This window comes from Biomphalaria glabrata, chromosome 1, assembly GCF_947242115.1.
Source record: "Biomphalaria glabrata chromosome 1, xgBioGlab47.1, whole genome shotgun sequence".
In the NCBI taxonomy this organism is placed as follows: domain Eukaryota; kingdom Metazoa; phylum Mollusca; class Gastropoda; family Planorbidae; genus Biomphalaria; species Biomphalaria glabrata.
This window is the reverse complement of record NC_074711.1, coordinates 57,294,278-57,313,176: the sequence shown is the minus strand read 5'-3', so window position 1 is coordinate 57,313,176 and position 18,899 is coordinate 57,294,278. Positions and strand designations below refer to the sequence as shown.

General features: G+C 36.6%; 1 protein-coding gene across 9 annotated transcripts in view; it reads left to right on the top strand.

The window, feature by feature from the left end:
• LOC106059132 (furin-like) overlaps positions 1–18,899 on the top strand; it is a 190,274-nt gene that overhangs the window by 136,189 nt on the left and 35,186 nt on the right. For all 9 annotated transcript variants that reach the window (XM_056004098.1, XM_056004097.1, XM_056004116.1 and 6 more), the window contains one exon: positions 8,801–8,877. In XM_056004098.1, coding sequence (XP_055860073.1) covers positions 8,801–8,877 — 77 coding nt within the window. The remainder of the gene's footprint in view (positions 1–8,800; positions 8,878–18,899) is intronic.

Below are 18,899 nucleotides of genomic sequence, written 5' to 3'. Positions count from 1 at the left end.
AATATTTTTATATCCTAATCTGAACTGGATCTATATATCTAGAATTTAGATCAGTAGATTTAGTATTTTAGGTAGTAAAAACTTTTATACTCTAAATCTAAACTGGATCTAGATCTAATTATTCTAGAAGCTTAGATCTAGAAGACTAGTTGTCAAGATTTGACTACACTATGGCTAATGCACTAGCTTAGTAGGCCTACTAGATAGATCAAGAGACTGAGTACTAATAGACTCGTCTTGCCTCGTTGGGCCTCTCAAATCAGCTATAGACTTTAGAGACAATTTAGGAAGGTGAATATCGATCCAATTCAAAGATCTACAATCTACATGTTAGAGTCTAGCTAGAGATGCTAGATCTAGTCTAGAAGGCTTATCAATAAAAATAAAATTATCAATCATTTCTAAAGTTTGTAAAATTATATGTAGATCTAATCTATCTATTTATAATATAATAAAAATCTATGTCTACTTTTTAAATATTTAAAATGATATGGCTGGTGATATTAATTATTTTAATTGAGACATTGACATACTGTCACATACAAAGTAACAAAATAATTAGATCTTATACTAACTCATAGACTCATACCATATAGTATTAAACCTTCGAGTTTACGTTCCACTACCTTGACTTGACTATATTGACTAAATAAAGGGCACTATGATTATAGATGTAGATTATTATCTATGATGATGATGTTTATCAAATGGTAGATCTATAAGTAGTATCGTCACTTTAAGTATAATCAGTATAACTACTGCATTCGTTTCATTCACTGTCTGTATCAAATATCGTGTGAATGACTGAATGTGATGTGAAAGTGAAGTCTAGATTTAGAATAATTTAGATAGAATTGATAGATTATAGAATATAGACTAGATCTACTATTAAAAAGTATTAAATATACTAACTATAGATAATAGTGTCTATACTATAGTATAGCCAGTATGACTCGTATGAGTATACTCATATACTGTAAAAGTGTATAATAGTAAGTATAGCTATAAGACAGACTAGATCATAGATGATCGATAGATCTAGAATCTAGACTAGAGTCTAGAGTCACTAGATTTGACTCTAGATCTATAAATATTCATATTGACAATTATTGATCTCATGTATGGTCTAGATCTAGATAAAATAGACAATAGAGTGGATCTCATGACTGTCTATATTAGATCTATTGATTTTTTTTTTAAAACGTTAAATAAATCTAGACCTTAGTCTTTAACTTTAGTCTAGGCCTAGGTGTTGTAGATCTATATTATTCTAGATATTATACAAGAGATCTAGATCAATATAAGTTCGGTTTTTTAAAAATTCGCATTCGAAATTTTAAATACCCAGATTTAAGTATTTATATACCCATATTGGTAGGTCCGAGTTAATCATTTATTAGATCTATTAAAGCATGTCTATATAAAAGATTATTATTTTAAAAATATATTATTATATAAAAGATATAGTTATGAATATTTACTTTAAAAAAGTAAAGAAAATAAATTTTTCACTTTTGCCAATTAACACTCTGGCTAGCAAAAAGGATGACTCCTCAATACTGTGAAAAGACGATAACTGCATGAGTTGGTTTGGAATTGTATTTTGTAAGACTAATTTTCAAAACATATCCTTCATGAGAGAGAACGAAAAAAGGTTGTCAAAAAAAAAAAAGCTGGCTGAACTACGCAAATAATGGACCAGCCTCTCTCTCTTGATATCTTGTTAAGAACATTGGTGACCGGGAAAAGTGGATGGTTTGGTTGCGCGGGACAGATGATAAAAATGACATGTACATAAAAAAATCCAGATTTTGTGTAAAATACCCAAATGAGGAAGTACTGGAAACACCTATTTTAATGAAGTGGCCTTAAAAAAAAATCTTTTGTGACGATCCATTATTCAGGGAAATTGTATCTATTTTATCAGATAGTCAGAAAATGGATAAAGTTTTTACAGATCTAATAAAATATAGTGTGGGGAAGTTTTACTCTCAATGAAGGTCAATCCAAGTGGCTCTCGGAGTAAATTTCTTCTTTGGCATCCTCATCGATTTTTCAAATTGGTATGGTGCGCGAAAAAAGATGCGCGACGGCACTCTGATCATAAAATCTCGAAGCTGGTGTTCCATTAGTATAGTTCCATGATTAGATCTATTAAAGCATGTCTATATAAAAGATATTATTATTAAAATAATATATTATTATATAAAAGATATAAATGTGAATATTTACTATAAAAAAAAAATGAATTTTTTACTTTTGCCAATTAACACTCTGGCTGGCAAAAAGGATGACTCCTCAATACTGTGAAAAGACGATAACTGCATGAGTTGGTTTGGAATTGTATTTTGTAAGACTAACTTAAAAAAAAATATCCTTCAAGAGAATAAACGAAAAAAGGTTTGTCAGAAGAAAAGCTGGCTGGACTACGCAAATAATGGACCAGCCTCTCTCTCTCTCTCTCTCTTGATATCTTGTTAAATTGGTGACCGGGAAAAGTGGAGGATTTTGTTACGCGGGACAGATGATAATGATTTCATGTACATGAAAAAAATCCAGACTTTTGTGTAAAATACCCAAATGTGAAAGTACTGAAAACAGCTATTTTAATGGGGTGGCCTTAAAAAAATAACTTTTGTGACGATCCCTTATTCAGGAAAATTTTATAAATCACAAAACATTGTGAGAAAATGGATGAAGTTTTTAGAGATCTAATAAAATAAAGCGTAGGAAAGTTTTACTCTCATTGAAGGTCAGTCCAAGTGAATGGAGGAGTAAATTTCTTCTTTTGCATCCTCCTGAATTTCTCCATATTGCACCATGCGCGAAAAAAAATGCGCGACGGCACTCCCCTAGTAAAAACTAGGAGCTGTTGTTCCATTAGTATAGTTCCATGGTTCAATCAATAAATACATTTTGCGCACCGTCTTCAAAGTCTAAATCTCAATGCCAATAATTAGCTTTGTATAGACTCTGAGTAGACCATGAGTAGACTTATTCGTACATGCGCTTAGCCAGGAATCTTTTAGGAAGTGGGGTAAAAATTTCCCTTTTTTTTTTATCTCTCATTCATTAGATATTAACAGCAAGTTAACAGCGAGGTAACTGCTCCTACAAAAAAAAAAAATGATCAGCTTCATTAAGCTTCAATAAAATCTTATTTGTTGAACTTCTTTAAAAAGAAAATGTGAACTCTTCACAAACTCATCTCGAACTCTCCAGCGCCATTTCATGACGTCATTACTAGTTTGTATAAATTAGTTTCAGAGTTCTAAGAACGAGTTTGTTCCTTCTGACCTAACCTACCATTCTCAGTCAAATTACAAAGGAAGAAAAATGCCGACTTTGAGTTATCCCACCACCAGCAGCGTCAAAGTCTTCGTCTCGGGACAAGGGCAAACGCCAACTCGAATATTTCCCTATCAAAGAGCCAAATTAGTAGGAAAGCTGTCTGTTTTTTGTTCTTTTTGAGAATCACTGTATAGCTCATCTAAATGAGCTTTTCAGTTGTAAAGCTGAGCTTTCAAGCATCCAATCTTCAAATGAAATTGTATTATAAACTACCATTTTGATTAATTGAAATAGACATATTTAAACTATTAATAAGCAATAAATTATTATAATATTATAAAGGGACAGTAAGGAACTTTACCAGCAAGAGAGCATTTTGTTGAAATGTCTATCAGATCGTTTCATAGTCGAAAAAAAGCTTCAAGTCTAAAGTACAGTCACAAGAAACTGCACATGTCACTAGACTGGCGCAAATAGCTTCCTCAATTTTAGGATGGAACCTTCATCATGGGACTTTCTCCTGTCTGCTTTAAGGTCAATGGCTGCCAATGTCATCCTTTTAAAGATTGTACTTTAGTGTAATCATCACGTGTACAAATATAGCATAGAGACACATGTACACACTAACTCTCATACACACACGACGCACACACTTCCTCACTGTATGTATTATGTATCATCGCTTTGGTTCACTTAGCTACATCATGGGTGTTTATAAAATATTAGAAGTGCTTTAGAATTGTAGAAACTTTGCAGCCCTTCAGTAAACTAGCATTACCTTTGTGCCTAGGGTTCTAAGTAGACCAGCAATTAAGACTAAGACTGCTTTATTGATCCTTACGGAAATTTGTTGTGATTACAAGGACTCTTTTAATATAAAGACAACACAACAGAAAAATACCCATAAATACAACAGACAACATAAAGAGTTCATTCAGCGACTACACACAGGTATCTTGGTGCATTTCATGTTCCCTGATCAATGAGTGGAGGTGATAGAGTCTGACGGAGTAATGTACGAACGAATTTTTGTACCACTCCGTTCTTGTTTTGATTGACAGCAGTCGCCCACTTCGCGACGACCTGACGTAGTTCTGATGGAGCGGGTGGCCGTTGTCTTCCAAGGTTTTTTCGATTTTTCTCAGGCACTTTTGTTCAAAAAGTTCCTTTAAATGTGGTAATGTTGTGAGTGTAATTTTTGATGCTTTTTTAATTATGTTTTCTAGACGTCGCAACAGTTTAGATGAGGCGTTGCCTTGCCAACAGGTTATTCCGTATGTTAGCAGATTTTGTACTGTCGCGCCGTAAAAGGTCTCAAGGATCTTCTTGTTTAGTTTAAAGCTATTGAGTTTGTATAGAAAAAAGAGTCGCTGGGCTGTTTTCTTTGTCAGGTCTTCCCATGAAAGCTTGTTGTTGATGGTAACGCCTAGATATTTATATGCCTTTACTTGTTCTATAGATGTAGTGTTTATTTGCAGTTCACGCATAGTTTGTTTTTTCTTTCTAAAATCTATTATAAGTTCTTTAGTTTCTGTTACATTCAGTTTGTCAATGTATCTGAAAAAAAAAACATTGCTTGCTGTGTATCTTAGTAAACCAGAGTTGCCTTTGGTGTATTTGTGTCTTAAGTAAACCAGAGTTGCCTTTGGTGTATTTGTGTCTTAAGTAAACCAGAGTTGCCTTTGGTGTATTTGTGTCTTAAGTAAACCAGAGTTGCCTTTGGTGTATTTGTGTCTTAAGTAAACCAGAGTTGCCTGGCTTAAATTTCTGTCTTATAATTACACAATTTGTTGCCTTTTAAACCAGACATGTTGCTTTTTGGAGCCACATTTTGTGAAATCCTGGGATTCATATTGAATTCTTTGTTTTTCAATCTGTTCATCTCATGTCTAGTTAAAGTTTAAAGCATGTGTATTCATCAAGTGTAGGAGCTGAAATACAAAACAAAATGTTATTATCAAAATAAAGTCGGTTCATTACTATTCGAATTGGAAAGTAAGTTATGACTTAAATGAGACTTTTCTGAGCTCAAAGCTGTTTCATACAGTAATGTGAAGGGGTTTCGCTGACCCGGGTCACGTGCTCTGCATGACCCGGGCTTATCTTTATATGTTCTGGCTAATCTAAGGTGTTATGTTTTGTGTGAACGTGAAGTCACGTGGTGAAGTCTTGGCGTGGGTTCACGTCTGCTCATTGCTCGGGTGATCGTTTGAATGGTTTTCTTGCATTAAGTATTGACCGTATCGCGTCTACTGGACGGCAGGGTTTGGCTCACGTACCATTAGTATAGGAACTAAAGGTTTGGGTAGCTCGTCGATGGAAAGTAACCAGCCTGGGATTTACTAATTCACATAGATTTTAAACATGAAATAACTCATAATGATAGGGTCACTAAGTGGTTTGTCTTTTAGTAATACAAGAATTAGTTGGTTAACTTGAAAGTTTTATAGTGCATCCTTTAGGCTATGGCATGCTCAATGCACTGTGGTTCTATCTCTTTCGTCGACATGTGGGCGGAAGTTGTATCTGGGATGTAGCCAAGCGGTTTTAACCACTCAGCCCTACATAACTCAAGTGATATAATCACTATCCGAGTTTTTTTTTTTTTTTTTTGGTTAAAATTATAATGCAAAGATCTTTATTATCTACGAGGGAATATGTATACAGTTTGTACACTACACACAACAAAACATCATAATGATAGCATAACTCATGGTGTTTCAAATACTAGTCTTCTCTCGGTTCGTGAGAACACATTAACGACAATGCAATCTGTTCAACACATGATCTTCCATTTAGGCATTTCCTTTTCCAATCGAAGTTAATCAACTTAGTTCTCTTTGAAGTGTACTGGGTACTAGACAGAAACGAGTTTTTAATGGCATGGGCTACAACCTTTCTCTACATCGAGTTCAACTTGTGTTGGAAGTTATTAATACTTTACCTCGTGTATACTTAACAAATTAGACAATACTTAAATCTCTTGATAACCTACAATGAAAATGTGTTGTTTAAGACAGAAGCTTGACGTTCCGGGTGACACGGCAGAATTAATGTGAAAATAAGATCCCACATTGTAAGGTCTATACGCACGAAGGTATCTTCGACTAGATGTGACTAAAGATTGAGTTTTTATGTGTTGTTCACAATTTTATTGTGAAAATAAGATTTCACATTGTATAATCTATGAATGTAACTTTGACTAGATGTGACTAAAAAGTTTTTTATCTGTTGTTGGCAGAATTAATGTGAAAATAAGATTTCACATTGTATAATCTATGAATGTAGTTTTGACTAGATGTGCCTAAAGAGTGAGTTTCTTTGTGGCAGGAATTAAGACACAATGACTTTCCCTTGACTCGCCCCCCCCCCCTCACATCTCGCGCGTCACCAATCAATGTAGCTTGACCTCGTTCTAGTTAATGTCACTGAAATTTCCGCCATTAGCCAAGCCCGTGCCAACCGTTAGAAACCATTGGAACTGACCGTGGGTAGACTAAAGCTGAACTCATCCTTCTGAATACTAGATATTGTATGGGTGAGGACATGGGGCAGTTTCCTTAAGTTATGGGTTTGCTGATCCATTATTCTACTCACGAGATGTTGATGTGCTCGGATCCTTGTAGCTCATATATTGAGCTTGTTGTTTCTGCAACTCACGCACAGAAGTCATCCACAAGATATAAAGGAGAAATAAGTAATCACAGGGGCAGAAAATCTTTTTTTTTTCTAAGATGCAGAAGAGTTATCGGAAATTGTTTCGAGTATTCCTCGAGTAACACTGTGTAAAATAAAGGTGTTTTGAAATCAGTGCTACTCCCGACATTCATTTAAAGCTACAGCCTTTGTAAACTTAAAAAAAAAGACATTTTCTGTTTTAACTAATTTCCGGAGTCACTTACAAACACATGTACACAATATCTACGCATAATTTGTACGCTTCCTTTCGTAATTCGTAGTATGATCTAATGTAGGCCCACCGGGGGCTTAGAACCTCCATTCTGTAGATAATTGTACACTACCACGTATAGTTAGAATACAATTTGTCTAGTGAGACAGGTCATGGTCTTGATGGCTGAATTTGTTCACACTGTTAGTAAAAAAAAAAATCTTAGGTACATACAATGTGTCGTTCACCCTTCAATGATGTCAGAAAGAGATCCTCATTTTTGTGTTCAAGTGTTGGGGTGGGGTGTGGTGAGGTAAGATGTTGATAGTACTCACTTTCTTTGCTAACAGTATCACACCCGGGACACACAATTGTAAGTGATCCTTCGGGATTTAAAATTGTAAGAACACTTTTAAAAAATGTTCCGTAAAGATAACCTAATTAGTTGTTTTTTTTTTTAAATGCAAGATAATAACTTCTTAGGAAGAAATCGTTTTTATAAATCAATATGTAAGTTTTAATCGAAACACGAAGACACACTTCAAGAAGTAGAGCCAATGATTTGGTGCATTTGCTTTGCCATTCAAATTTATATTTCAGTTCAATGTCACGCAATCAGACGCGTTACTAATAACAACGGAAGTTGTTCTCTAAACCACAGAATGCTAGTGGTAGAGCTATAAATAGCTCATAAAAGTCCGATGGCGCTAAAACTAAACCTAGATGTCACGATGTTATTTGAAGAGAGTTAGGTATTGTATTGTCTTCACAGTCACGTGAAATACGCGGATTCTCAGGTACTTCTAATTGAACTCTCAAATCAACCTAGACTTTGCATTAAGCTGATTCTAGATGTTTCTAAACCCTAACTTCGACCAAAAACTTCAAATAAAGGGTGATAAGTAGTTAAGTCAGTTGTGGATTGTACTTAGTTTCAACACTATCACTGTGGTCTTTTCATTTCTTATGATTAATTTTGCGACTTTATATCTAAATATCCTCTGTGTTTACTAATTCTACATTTCAAGTTTGTGATATTTTTTAATTCAATACTCAGAATAGGATTTGTGTTAAATGAATTTTATTTAGTTCTAATTTTTTTATTTTATTTACTACCTCCCCCCCCCCTCCCCGCCCTGCTACGCTTGAATTTAGAGTTGCTAGATTTACATCTTGAATTCAAAGGAAGAAATAACTCAGAAACTCCAGAGTTAACAGAGTAGATTATAAAACTATGTGATATAGTTAGAAGCTGGTTACATGTATCTACATGTGTATTTCAGCATATTGTATATAGGATAAGAGATATACTGTCATCGTGTGTCGTCTTCCTAACATGGGTATGACATTGTATTTCTTTACAGGACCCTAACGCTGACATTGTATTTCTTTACAGGATCCTAACGCTGACATTGTATTTCTTTACAGGATCCTAACGCTGACATTGTATTTCTTTACAGGACCCTAACGCTGACATTGTATTTCTTTACAGGACCCTAACGCTGACATTGTATTTCTTTACAGGACCCTAACGCTGACATTGTATTTCTTTACAGGACCCTAACGCTGACATTGTATTTCTTTACAGGACCCTAACGCTGACATTGTATTTCTTTACAGGACCCTAACGCTAGCTATGACGTGAATGGCCACGATCCTGACCCACAGCCGCGGTATGATTATAGCAATGAGAACAGGTGAGTACTGATGACCTCTGAACTTAATCTTGAATATTTAGTCTAGAGTGGGTCTTCCTCATCAAAATCAATTTGAATAACAAAACATGTTGTAAAGACTGTTGAATTGTATTCATTAAAGATCTGTTTGCATCTTTTCTCTTTCTCCCTAACCCTCTTTCTCTCGTCTCATTCTGTCATCCCCTCTCTCTTATTTTATCTGTCCTCTCTCTCTCTCTTTTCCCCTCGTTCTTTCTCTCTCTCTCTCTCTCTTTCAATTTGCCATTTACAAGACATTATTAGACATGTTTACTTACATTCATGAATCTACTGTACAGTTCAATGCTTGGACTCAGTGAAACAAAACCGTAAAGTATAATTTAATGTTGAAACATATGGGATATAAAATCAATGTGTGATTTGTACTTTGTGTCAGTTGTGGTCAGTGTCCAGTTATTGTGATGGGCCTGGCTACACCACATGTCATGGTGGATGAGTGTAGGCTGTCAGTGGTTGTGTCACGTCATCCCTTGCCCCTTCATGACCTCCCAGACTGCAAGAGAACGTAGAGCGGAACACAATGGCTAACACAAAATACATAAAATATACAAACTAAACTGTTTTACCGTCCCCCCGAACTAAACTGTCGACATTGCTTCGATCTGATAAAATCCAACCTTTGCCCCCCTCCCCCATTTTGTTATATAATGCCCCTCTCTCTCTCTTTCTCTCTCTCTCTCTTTCTCTCTCTCTCTCTTTCTCTCTGTTTGGTCTTGTACTCTCTGTAATGTCGTCACGTCTATATTAAGACTTAACACGATGGCGGTCAGCGGAATCATAAAACAAAAAATGTGTCCAGTCAATGTGTAAAGCGAGCCAATCCTGTTGTCCGAGTCGTTAATTCTCTACCAGAGCTTACATTTGTGGTAGCCATTGCAATAATGTCTGGTTCAATAAATCTTTGGTCTTTTTAGCTTTCTTCTCCACTCCCCCCCCCCTCTCTCTCACTCTCTCTCTCTTTCTCTCTCTCTCTTTAGTATATATATATATCACAATTTAAAAGAGAAACACTTGCTCCCGTTATACCGAGATAGGGAAATCTTAGTACTAAGCAGGGGAGATAACTCCAATCAATAAAATCTTTGACAGAGTTATGTTTTTTACTATAACGTTAGCAGGGGGAAAAAAAAGAAGAAAATATTGTTTTGGTTGGTGTGTTGTTGTTTTTTTTTCATAATTATGTTGAACAGTTTGAATGTCTGCCAAAAGAACTATTAGGTCTAGTATTTGAGAACGTGGGTCTGACTAAATTACAGGGGCTATATTTGTTACTCGCTGTAAATGTCTGGCTATTCCATTGGACCAATACTCAAACACAAACTTTATAATTACTAACAATCTCACAAAAATTGTATGGATCTATGTTCATACTGTAAAAGTTTTAACTGTGTAATTACATGTAAGTAAAAGAATGAGAATTTTCATCACGATATAATAAATAAACAAGGTTACAAAGACAGTTTGTGTGGGAACACAAACTCAAAATCAGACCCCGAAGTGGTTCACCCAAGCAGGTAAAAAGATAGGTTTCAATATTTTCAGAAAGAATATAGGAATGAAATTCTATCTAAGGCAAATGACATAGAAGAATGGAGAAAGAAGGTTGACAGATATTGTGTGGTGCCCCAACGGCCCAGCAGACCATGAAATAGGTGAAAGAGAATGTGAAGTTAGATGTGAAGCTGGTCTAAATGATGTCATATAATGATTATCTAAATGATCTAATTGTTTTGTAAAGGGTCAATTTCTTATTCAAAGGCTCAAGATAAAAAGACATTTTCGTAAAAGAAAGAAAAAGTTTCCTTTAGTTAAGTGTTTCATTCAGCTGTGGCTGCGTTGCTGTTCACGCGATACTATGAAAAACTACTTATTAATTGTTGTTTAAAATTATGTTCTACTTATATATGGTAAATGGTCATCTCCCTTACTTAATAGCCTCCCGTATTTGTTACTATTAATAGTGAATAGCTGTAAAAATGGTACATTTTTATGAATAAACTGCATTCATAGCTGATTTTAAAAATTAAATTTTTCGCTTTCAGAAAAGAAAAAATAGCCGTTGCATCAGAACTTTGAAAGGTCTAAAATATTATGATGTCGTATTTTCCATATCTTTTTAGTTTACGTGATCTAAATGGGACGGATGGACAGACAAACCACACACAACTAATAGCGTCTAACCCCCTTTCGCGGGCCGCTAAAAATTGAGGACCATTAAATGAAAATTGTGAAACATTTTTAGATTTTCTACAAATTTATTCAAGATCTGTGAACTATTCAATAAGTAGTATAGCTTGTTTATTGTCTGTATATACCTGAATACCACTTCCCCCTCCGCTTCTTCTGTTAGTCCCACCCCTACACTGCTTACTTTGGTCTCCTCTACTTCAAAATATCGGTTATGTTTGTATTGTTTAAAGCCCTAACGCATTTCTCAATATAAATACAGATAGCTGTGGCGATGGCCGGTTTATGGAAAATGTTTTAAAACTCATATGTAGCTATAACTTGGCCAAGTTACTTCTTTTTAATGTTGCCAGTACAAGTTTTAGAAAATCATCAAAGAGAGACTATGTGTGTATTTGTTAGAGATTAATTAGGTTAATAATGACTTACCTTAGGCTTAGAGGCTAACCATAGAATCTAGTTCACAGCTAGACATTGCGATAAGGAAACCTAAGTTTATACATCTGTAGCAGTTCACAGCTAGACATTGCGATAAGGAAACCTAAGTTTATACATCTGTAGCAGTTCACAGCTAGACATTGCGATAAGGAAACCTAAGTTTATACATCTGTAGCAGTTCACAGTTGCTGTAGTGGGACATATGGGCTCATATAGTAGGACTTCACAGATCCTGTGACATCACGGAACCTGTAGTAAGACATCACAGAACATGTAGTAAGACATCACAGAACATGTAGTAAGACATCACAGAACATGTAGTAAGACATCGCAGAACATGTAGTAAGACATCACAGAACCTGTAGTAAGACATCACAGAACATGTAGTAAGACATCACAGAACATGTAGTAAGACATCACAGAACATGTAGTAAGACATCACAGAACATGTAGTAAGACATCACAGAACATGTAGTAAGACATCACAGAACATGTAGTAAGACATCACAGAACATGTAGTAAGACATCGCAGAACATGTAGTAAGACATCGCAGAACCTGTAGTAAGACATCACAGAACATGTAGTAAGACATCACAGAACATGTAGTAAGACATCACAGAACATGTAGTAAGACATCACAGAACATGTAGTAAGACATCACAGAACATGTAGTAAGACATCACGGACCCTCTAGTAAGACATCACAGAACATGTAGTAAGACATCACAGAACATGTAGTAAGACATCACAGAACATGTAGTAAGACATCACAGAACATGTAGTTGAACATCACAGAACATGTAGTAAGACATCACAGAACCTGTAGTAAGACATCACGGACCCTGTAGTTGAACATCACAGAACCAGTAAGAAGACATTATGTCCTCTGTAGGAGGACTTTTGAGCTGGCCGCATGACACCCTCGTTAAACGTAGGCCACAGAAACAGATCTGAAAGGGGAACTTTACTTTTTTTTTTTTTTACTACTCATCACTAGACTTACAAATACAGTTAGCATCAATATCAAGATTGAGTGTTGATATTTATAAAAAAGGACTTTTTTTTTTTTGCAAACTTGATTTCAGTGTTTGTGTTTGTTTGTTTGTAAGTGCTACCCACTTTGATGTCGGACTAGTTTCTAATGATCTCTTTAGAAAATGTTTTACTGTTTCCCATCTTGTTCAAGTTTTTTACAAGCATTCAAGAATTCAATCTCTTTACAATCTGATGAATAAACTTGAATGTTCTGTGGTGAGTGTGCGCTAGGCAGCCGAGCCTTCAGCCTGAAGGAGCTGGTATATATCATTACTTAATTGGATGTTTCATTTCGCCATCTGGCGTGACATAGCAACAGTTTCTTCTACTGCATGCACTTGTATATATTTTACTTGGGATATCATTTCTCAGATCTAGCCGTTTGATATCAAGACTTTGGTATAGACTCTTATTGTAAACTCTGGATGTTGAGACCCGGGTATAAACTTATAATGTAGACTCTGGATGTCGAGACTCGGTTATAAACTTATAATGTAGACTCTGGATGTCGAGACCCGGTTATAAACTTATAATGTAGACTCTGGATGTCGAGACCCGGTTATAAACTTATAATGTAGACTCTGGATGTCGAGACTCGGGTATAGACTCTTAATGTAGACTCTGAATATTCGATGTATATAACAATTATTATATTAAGTATCAATTCACAGTGACTCAATCAATGCGTTGTGGTGACTATACTTCATCCGTGACCATGGTTTCAGACAACTTTTAAGTTCATGACCGCTGGATATTGTTGTGGTCATGCTGGGATTAGCTTTAAACCTCTGACCTGTGAGAGTGGGAGGGGGGGGGAACTCAACCAGTCGAATGTATGTATTGTTAGCATCATGCTGGAACAAACTGTTTGCCCATCCTGCCCTAATGATAGTGGGACTGTGGGAGACTAAACAAATAGATGACTAGACTATCTGAATGACCGTTGGTCAGAGGAAAGTGGGGACAAAGAGCGGGCTAAATGACGAAGATGGACATTGATTCCCCAGCTAAGGACAGCTCTGTCGTTATTTAGTTAGGATGGTCACTAACTGACCGTTGTGCATGCTCCAAGCGTACGACTCTAACAAAGTATACACCTTGAAAAAAGAATACGGTATTCTACATCCGTGGGATCATTCCCTTTATTAACTTCTTACAATGTGGCGACCTTCATGAATAGCAAGAGATGAGAGAGTCTTAGGTTGTTTTTTTTTAAAGGCGCGATGTTGGTATGGCAACTAGTAACATGGTGGAATATTTCAAGTTACACATTGAAAATAGATATATGTAGGAAAAAAATGTTTGCGTGGCCTATTGTGAACAAACTAAAACTGTGCCAGTGGTCAAAATTAAAAAAAAAGATATGTTTATGTGGCCACTAGAAAAGAACAAAAGGGTATGTCTCTGTGGTTACAAGAAAAGAACAAAAGGGTATGTCTCTGTGGCCACTAGAAAAGAACAAAAGGGTATGTCTCTGTGGCCACTAGAAAAGAACAAAAGGGTATGTCTCTGTGGTCACTAGAAAAGAACAAAAGGGTATGTCTCTGTGGCCACTAGAAAAGAACAAAAGGGTATGTCTCTGTGGTCACTAGAAAAGAACAAAAGGGTATGTCTCTGTGGCCACTAGAAAAGAACAAAAGGGTATGTCTCTGTGGCCACTATAAAAGAACAAAAGGGTATGTCTCTGTGGTTACAAGAAAAGAACAAAAGGGTATGTCTCTGTGGCCACTAGAAAAGAACAAAAGGGTATGTCTCTGTGGCCACTAGAAAAGAACAAAAGGGTATGTCTCTGTGGTTACAAGAAAAGAACAAAAGGGTATGTCTCTGTGGCCACTAGAAAAGAACAAAAGGGTATGTCTCTGTGGTTACAAGAAAAGAACAAAAGGGTATGTCTCTGTGGCCACTAGAAAAGAACAAAAGGGTATGTCTCTGTGGTTACAAGAAAAGAACAAAAGGGTAGGTCTCTGTGGCCACTAGAAAAGAACAAAAGGGTATGTCTCTGTGGCCACTAGAAAAGAACAAAAGGGTATGTCTCTGTGGTTACAAGAAAAGAACAAAAGGGTATGTCTCTGTGGTTACAAGAAATAGAACAAAAGGGTATGTCTCTGTGGCCACTAGAAAAGAACAAAAGGGTATGTCTCTGTGGTTACAAGAAAAGAACAAAAGGGTATGTCTCTGTGGCCACTAGAAAAGAACAAAAGGGTATGTCTCTGTGGTTACAAGAAAAGAACAAAAGGGTATGTCTCTGTGGCCACTAGAAAAGAACAAAAGGGTATGTCTCTGTGGCCACTAGAAAAGAACAAAAGGGTATGTCTCTGTGGTTACAAGAAAAGAACAAAAGGGTATGTCTCTGTGGTTACAAGAAATAGAACAAAAGGGTATGTCTCTGTGGTTACAAGAAAAGAACAAAAGGGTATGTCTCTGTGGCCACTAGAAAAGAACAAAAGGGTATATCTCTGTGGCCACTAGAAAAGAACAAAAGGGTATGTCTCTGTAGCCACTAGAAAAGAACAAAAGGGTATGTCTCTGTGGCCACTAGAAAAGAACAAAAGGGTATGTTTCTGTGGCCACTACATATGAATGCGAGCCAATCAAAAAAAGAAATTGAATTTTAATTTTACGTCGCTTGAATTCTACATTTTCAACTGATAGTCCAAGAAATTCTCATTCCGCGCCAGGTTTTGATGGATTGGAATAGAAATACAAATACTCAAAGAAATAAAATAAACAAACATGTTTGGGTTTGCACGAGATGATTGAAGCAAAGCTAAGGGACTACTACAACGTGTAAGCCTGGAGTCTGCAATCTGTCAATCTGTAGGCTACATTATGTTGTATTGTATAGCCTCATAGAGCATTGTTTTCTGAAAATGTTTCTGTACAATGTGTTGTATATAATGTAGCCTCGTAGATCTTTGTTTTCTTAAAAGACTTAGTTTTTTCACTGTCTAGGACTACCTTCTGCTAAAAACTTTTTATTTTCGCTTATGTTAACAGATGTGTATATATATATATATATATATATATATATATATATATATATATATATATATATATATACAAGACAATGATACTTATTTCTCCTCAAGGAGTAAAGGTTTGAAGCCTCAAGACACAGCTCCCCCCCCCCCTTTTTTTTGCCCTATTTTTGTTGTGTTTCTTCATCCAGTTCGTGTGACTGTGGCCAGTGGCACAGAATTCAATTCTGTTGGTCTCGTGAAGTTTAAGGGAGAAAAGGAAGATCTGAAAGAACCATTGCACTGACATGTGTAGTATTAGATAATGGAAACGACCATTGCACTGACATGTCTAGTTATAGATACTGAAATGTATAGAAGAAATAACCATTGTACTGAAGTGTAGTTATAGATAGAAGAAATTGTACAGAATTGTACTGAAGTGTAGTTATAGATAGAAGAAATAGCCATTGTACAGAAAAGTGTAGTTATAGATAGAAGAAATAGCCATTATACTGAAATGTGAACTATTTGATTTTGCATTGGTACACCGTAGTGCAATGTCTGTAGTGTTGAGGTTGATCCTAAAATGGTTGTCATTATTAAAGTGGTAGTGAATCTCGTAATGTTAAACATAAAGTCTTGATGATGCGAGCAAAATGAGTGCACTAGAAATAGTGTAAGACTTTGAGGCTCATAGAAAGTATTACTAACATTGTCTTTCCCTCACTAATACGCTGTCTAAAACTACACTATTGATGTCTATCTGCTATGTAAGTGCTGTTACCAATCGGCTTCCAATGCCCTTGTTTAACTTGTTCCTACTTTCCCTTGCTAAAAAAAAATGATTGTTTATTGACTTGGTTATCTTCCCTTGCTGAGACAAAACGGTTTAAAAAAAAAGTCAAGACATTGTATCGAGCTGTGGGACTTGTCCAAGTCCAACCCATCCCACTGGTCGATGGGTCAACTTGCCGGAGACTATTTGCCATTTAATCAGTTTTAGTCTGGGACTAAAGAGATGGGGAAGCGTGTTGGTCGTTTAATATTTAATTTATGATAGTTGTCGTGGTCATTTGGTAGGCAACTTGCGCTGGTCCTAGGCTACACATGATCCTAGTTGGTTTGGTTAGTTAGACTGGAAACTTGTGCTGGCTCCTGGCCACCTATGAGTAGTGAGCAGACGTGAAAACAATTTTTTTAACCATTAGAATATATTCCTGATGTCTTCTGCTCTGGTATCTCTGAAATCTTCCACTAGTATTCTGTAATGGTACATTGATTTGCAATGAATCCCATGTCTGGCTACTGAAATATATACGAACTTTTAACATCTCGAGATAATTACATTTTAGCTTACACTTTTTTTTTTCCTCCTTGATATAACCGTTAGAGCATAAAACAGGTTGCCTGAATCAGCCAGGAAAACAGATGACAGAGTGTCTCTTAATTAACAGGAGTGACTATGATAACACTTTGAAATGTAGACATAATAATTATTTTAAGATAAGATAAGAAGATAAGAATTACATTATGATTAAGTTACATCTTTCCAACTAGTACTATCATTTCTTACTTGGGTTTCTTTAGTACAATTACACATGGGGTACACATAGGGCACTTGTTGACCTCTAATTTATGCACGTGGTTTTTAAACCTTCACTTAAGTAACATTATATGCAGCCATTGTGTTATCTATATATGCTTAGAGCTGTGCACAATTAGAGGCGCGGTGGCTGAGTGGCAAAGCGCTTGGCTTCCGAACCGGGGGTCCCGGATTCGAATCCTGGTGAAGACTGTGATTTTAATTTCTGGATCTCTGGGCGTCTCTCAATCCACCCAGCTTTAATGGGTACCTGACATGTCTCTCAATCCACCCAGCTTTAATGGTTACCTGACATGTCTCTCAATCCACTCAGCTTTAATGGGTACCTGACATGTCTCTCAATCCACTCAGCTTTAATGGGTACCTGACATGTCTCTCAATCCACCCAGCTTTAATGGGTACCTGACATGTCTCTCAATCCACTCAGCTTTAATGGGTACCTGACATGTCTCTCAATCCACCCAGCTTTAATGGGTACCCGACATGTCTCTCAATCCACCCAGCTTTAATGGGTACCTGACATGTCTCTCAATCCACCCAGCTTTAATGGGTACCCGACATGTCTCTCAATCCACTCAGCTTTAATGGGTACCTGACATGTCTCTCAATCCACTCAGCTTTAATGGGTACCTGACATGTCTCTCAATCCACCCAGCTTTAATGGGTACCTGACATGTCTCTCAATCCACCCAGCTTTAATGGGTACCTGACATGTCTCTCAATCCACCCAGCTTTAATGGGTACCTGACATGTCTCTCAATCCACTCAGCTTTAATGGGTACCCGACATGTCTCTCAATCCACTCAGCTTTAATGGGTACCTGACATGTCTCTCAATCCACTCAGCTTTAATGGGTACCTGACATGTCTCTCAATCCACTCAGCTTTAATGGGTACCTGACATGTCTCTCAATCCACCCAGCTTTAATGGGTACCTGACATGTCTCTCAATCCACCCAGCTTTAATGGGTACCTGACATGTCTCTCAATCCACTCAGCTTTAATGGGTACCTGACATGTCTCTCAATCCACCCAGCTTTAATGGGTACCTGACATGTCTCTCAATCCACCCAGCTTTAATGGGTACCTGACATGTCTCTCAATCCACTCAGCTTTAATGGGTACCTGACATGTCTCTCAATCCACTCAGCTTTAATGGGTACCCGACATGTCTCTCAATCCACCCAGCTTTAATGGGTACCTGACATGTCTCTCAATCCACCCAGCTTTAATGGGTACCTGACATGTCTCTCAATCCACTCAGCTTTAATGGGTACCTGACATGTCTCTCAATCCACCCAGCTTTAATGGGTACCTGACATGTCTCTCAATCCACTCAGCTTTAATGGGTACCTGACATTAGTTGGGGAAAAGTAAAGTCGTTGACAGCCTCGTTCACCGTGGGCCACAGAATGTATGCAAGCTCTGAGAGAGGAAATTTACTTAACTTTACACATGCCTCAGTTCACACATGATTTGACATTATTTGCACTAGGTTAACATGAAATGGCTATAGTGGAGAAGTCATGCTTACATATATTACGTTTTGTGACTGTACACAGAGTCTATATTAGTTCTTGTAACTTTATATACTATATTAGTTCTTATAACTTTATAAAACTTGAGAATATTCTGTCGGAGACTTGCCACCACAAACGATAGTTGAAGAATTGTAAAGGCAAGTGCGTCTATTCATTTAATGTAGAGCTTTACTTTTGGATGTCTCTAGAAGCCTATGTTGACAGTCTTGTTATTGTTGG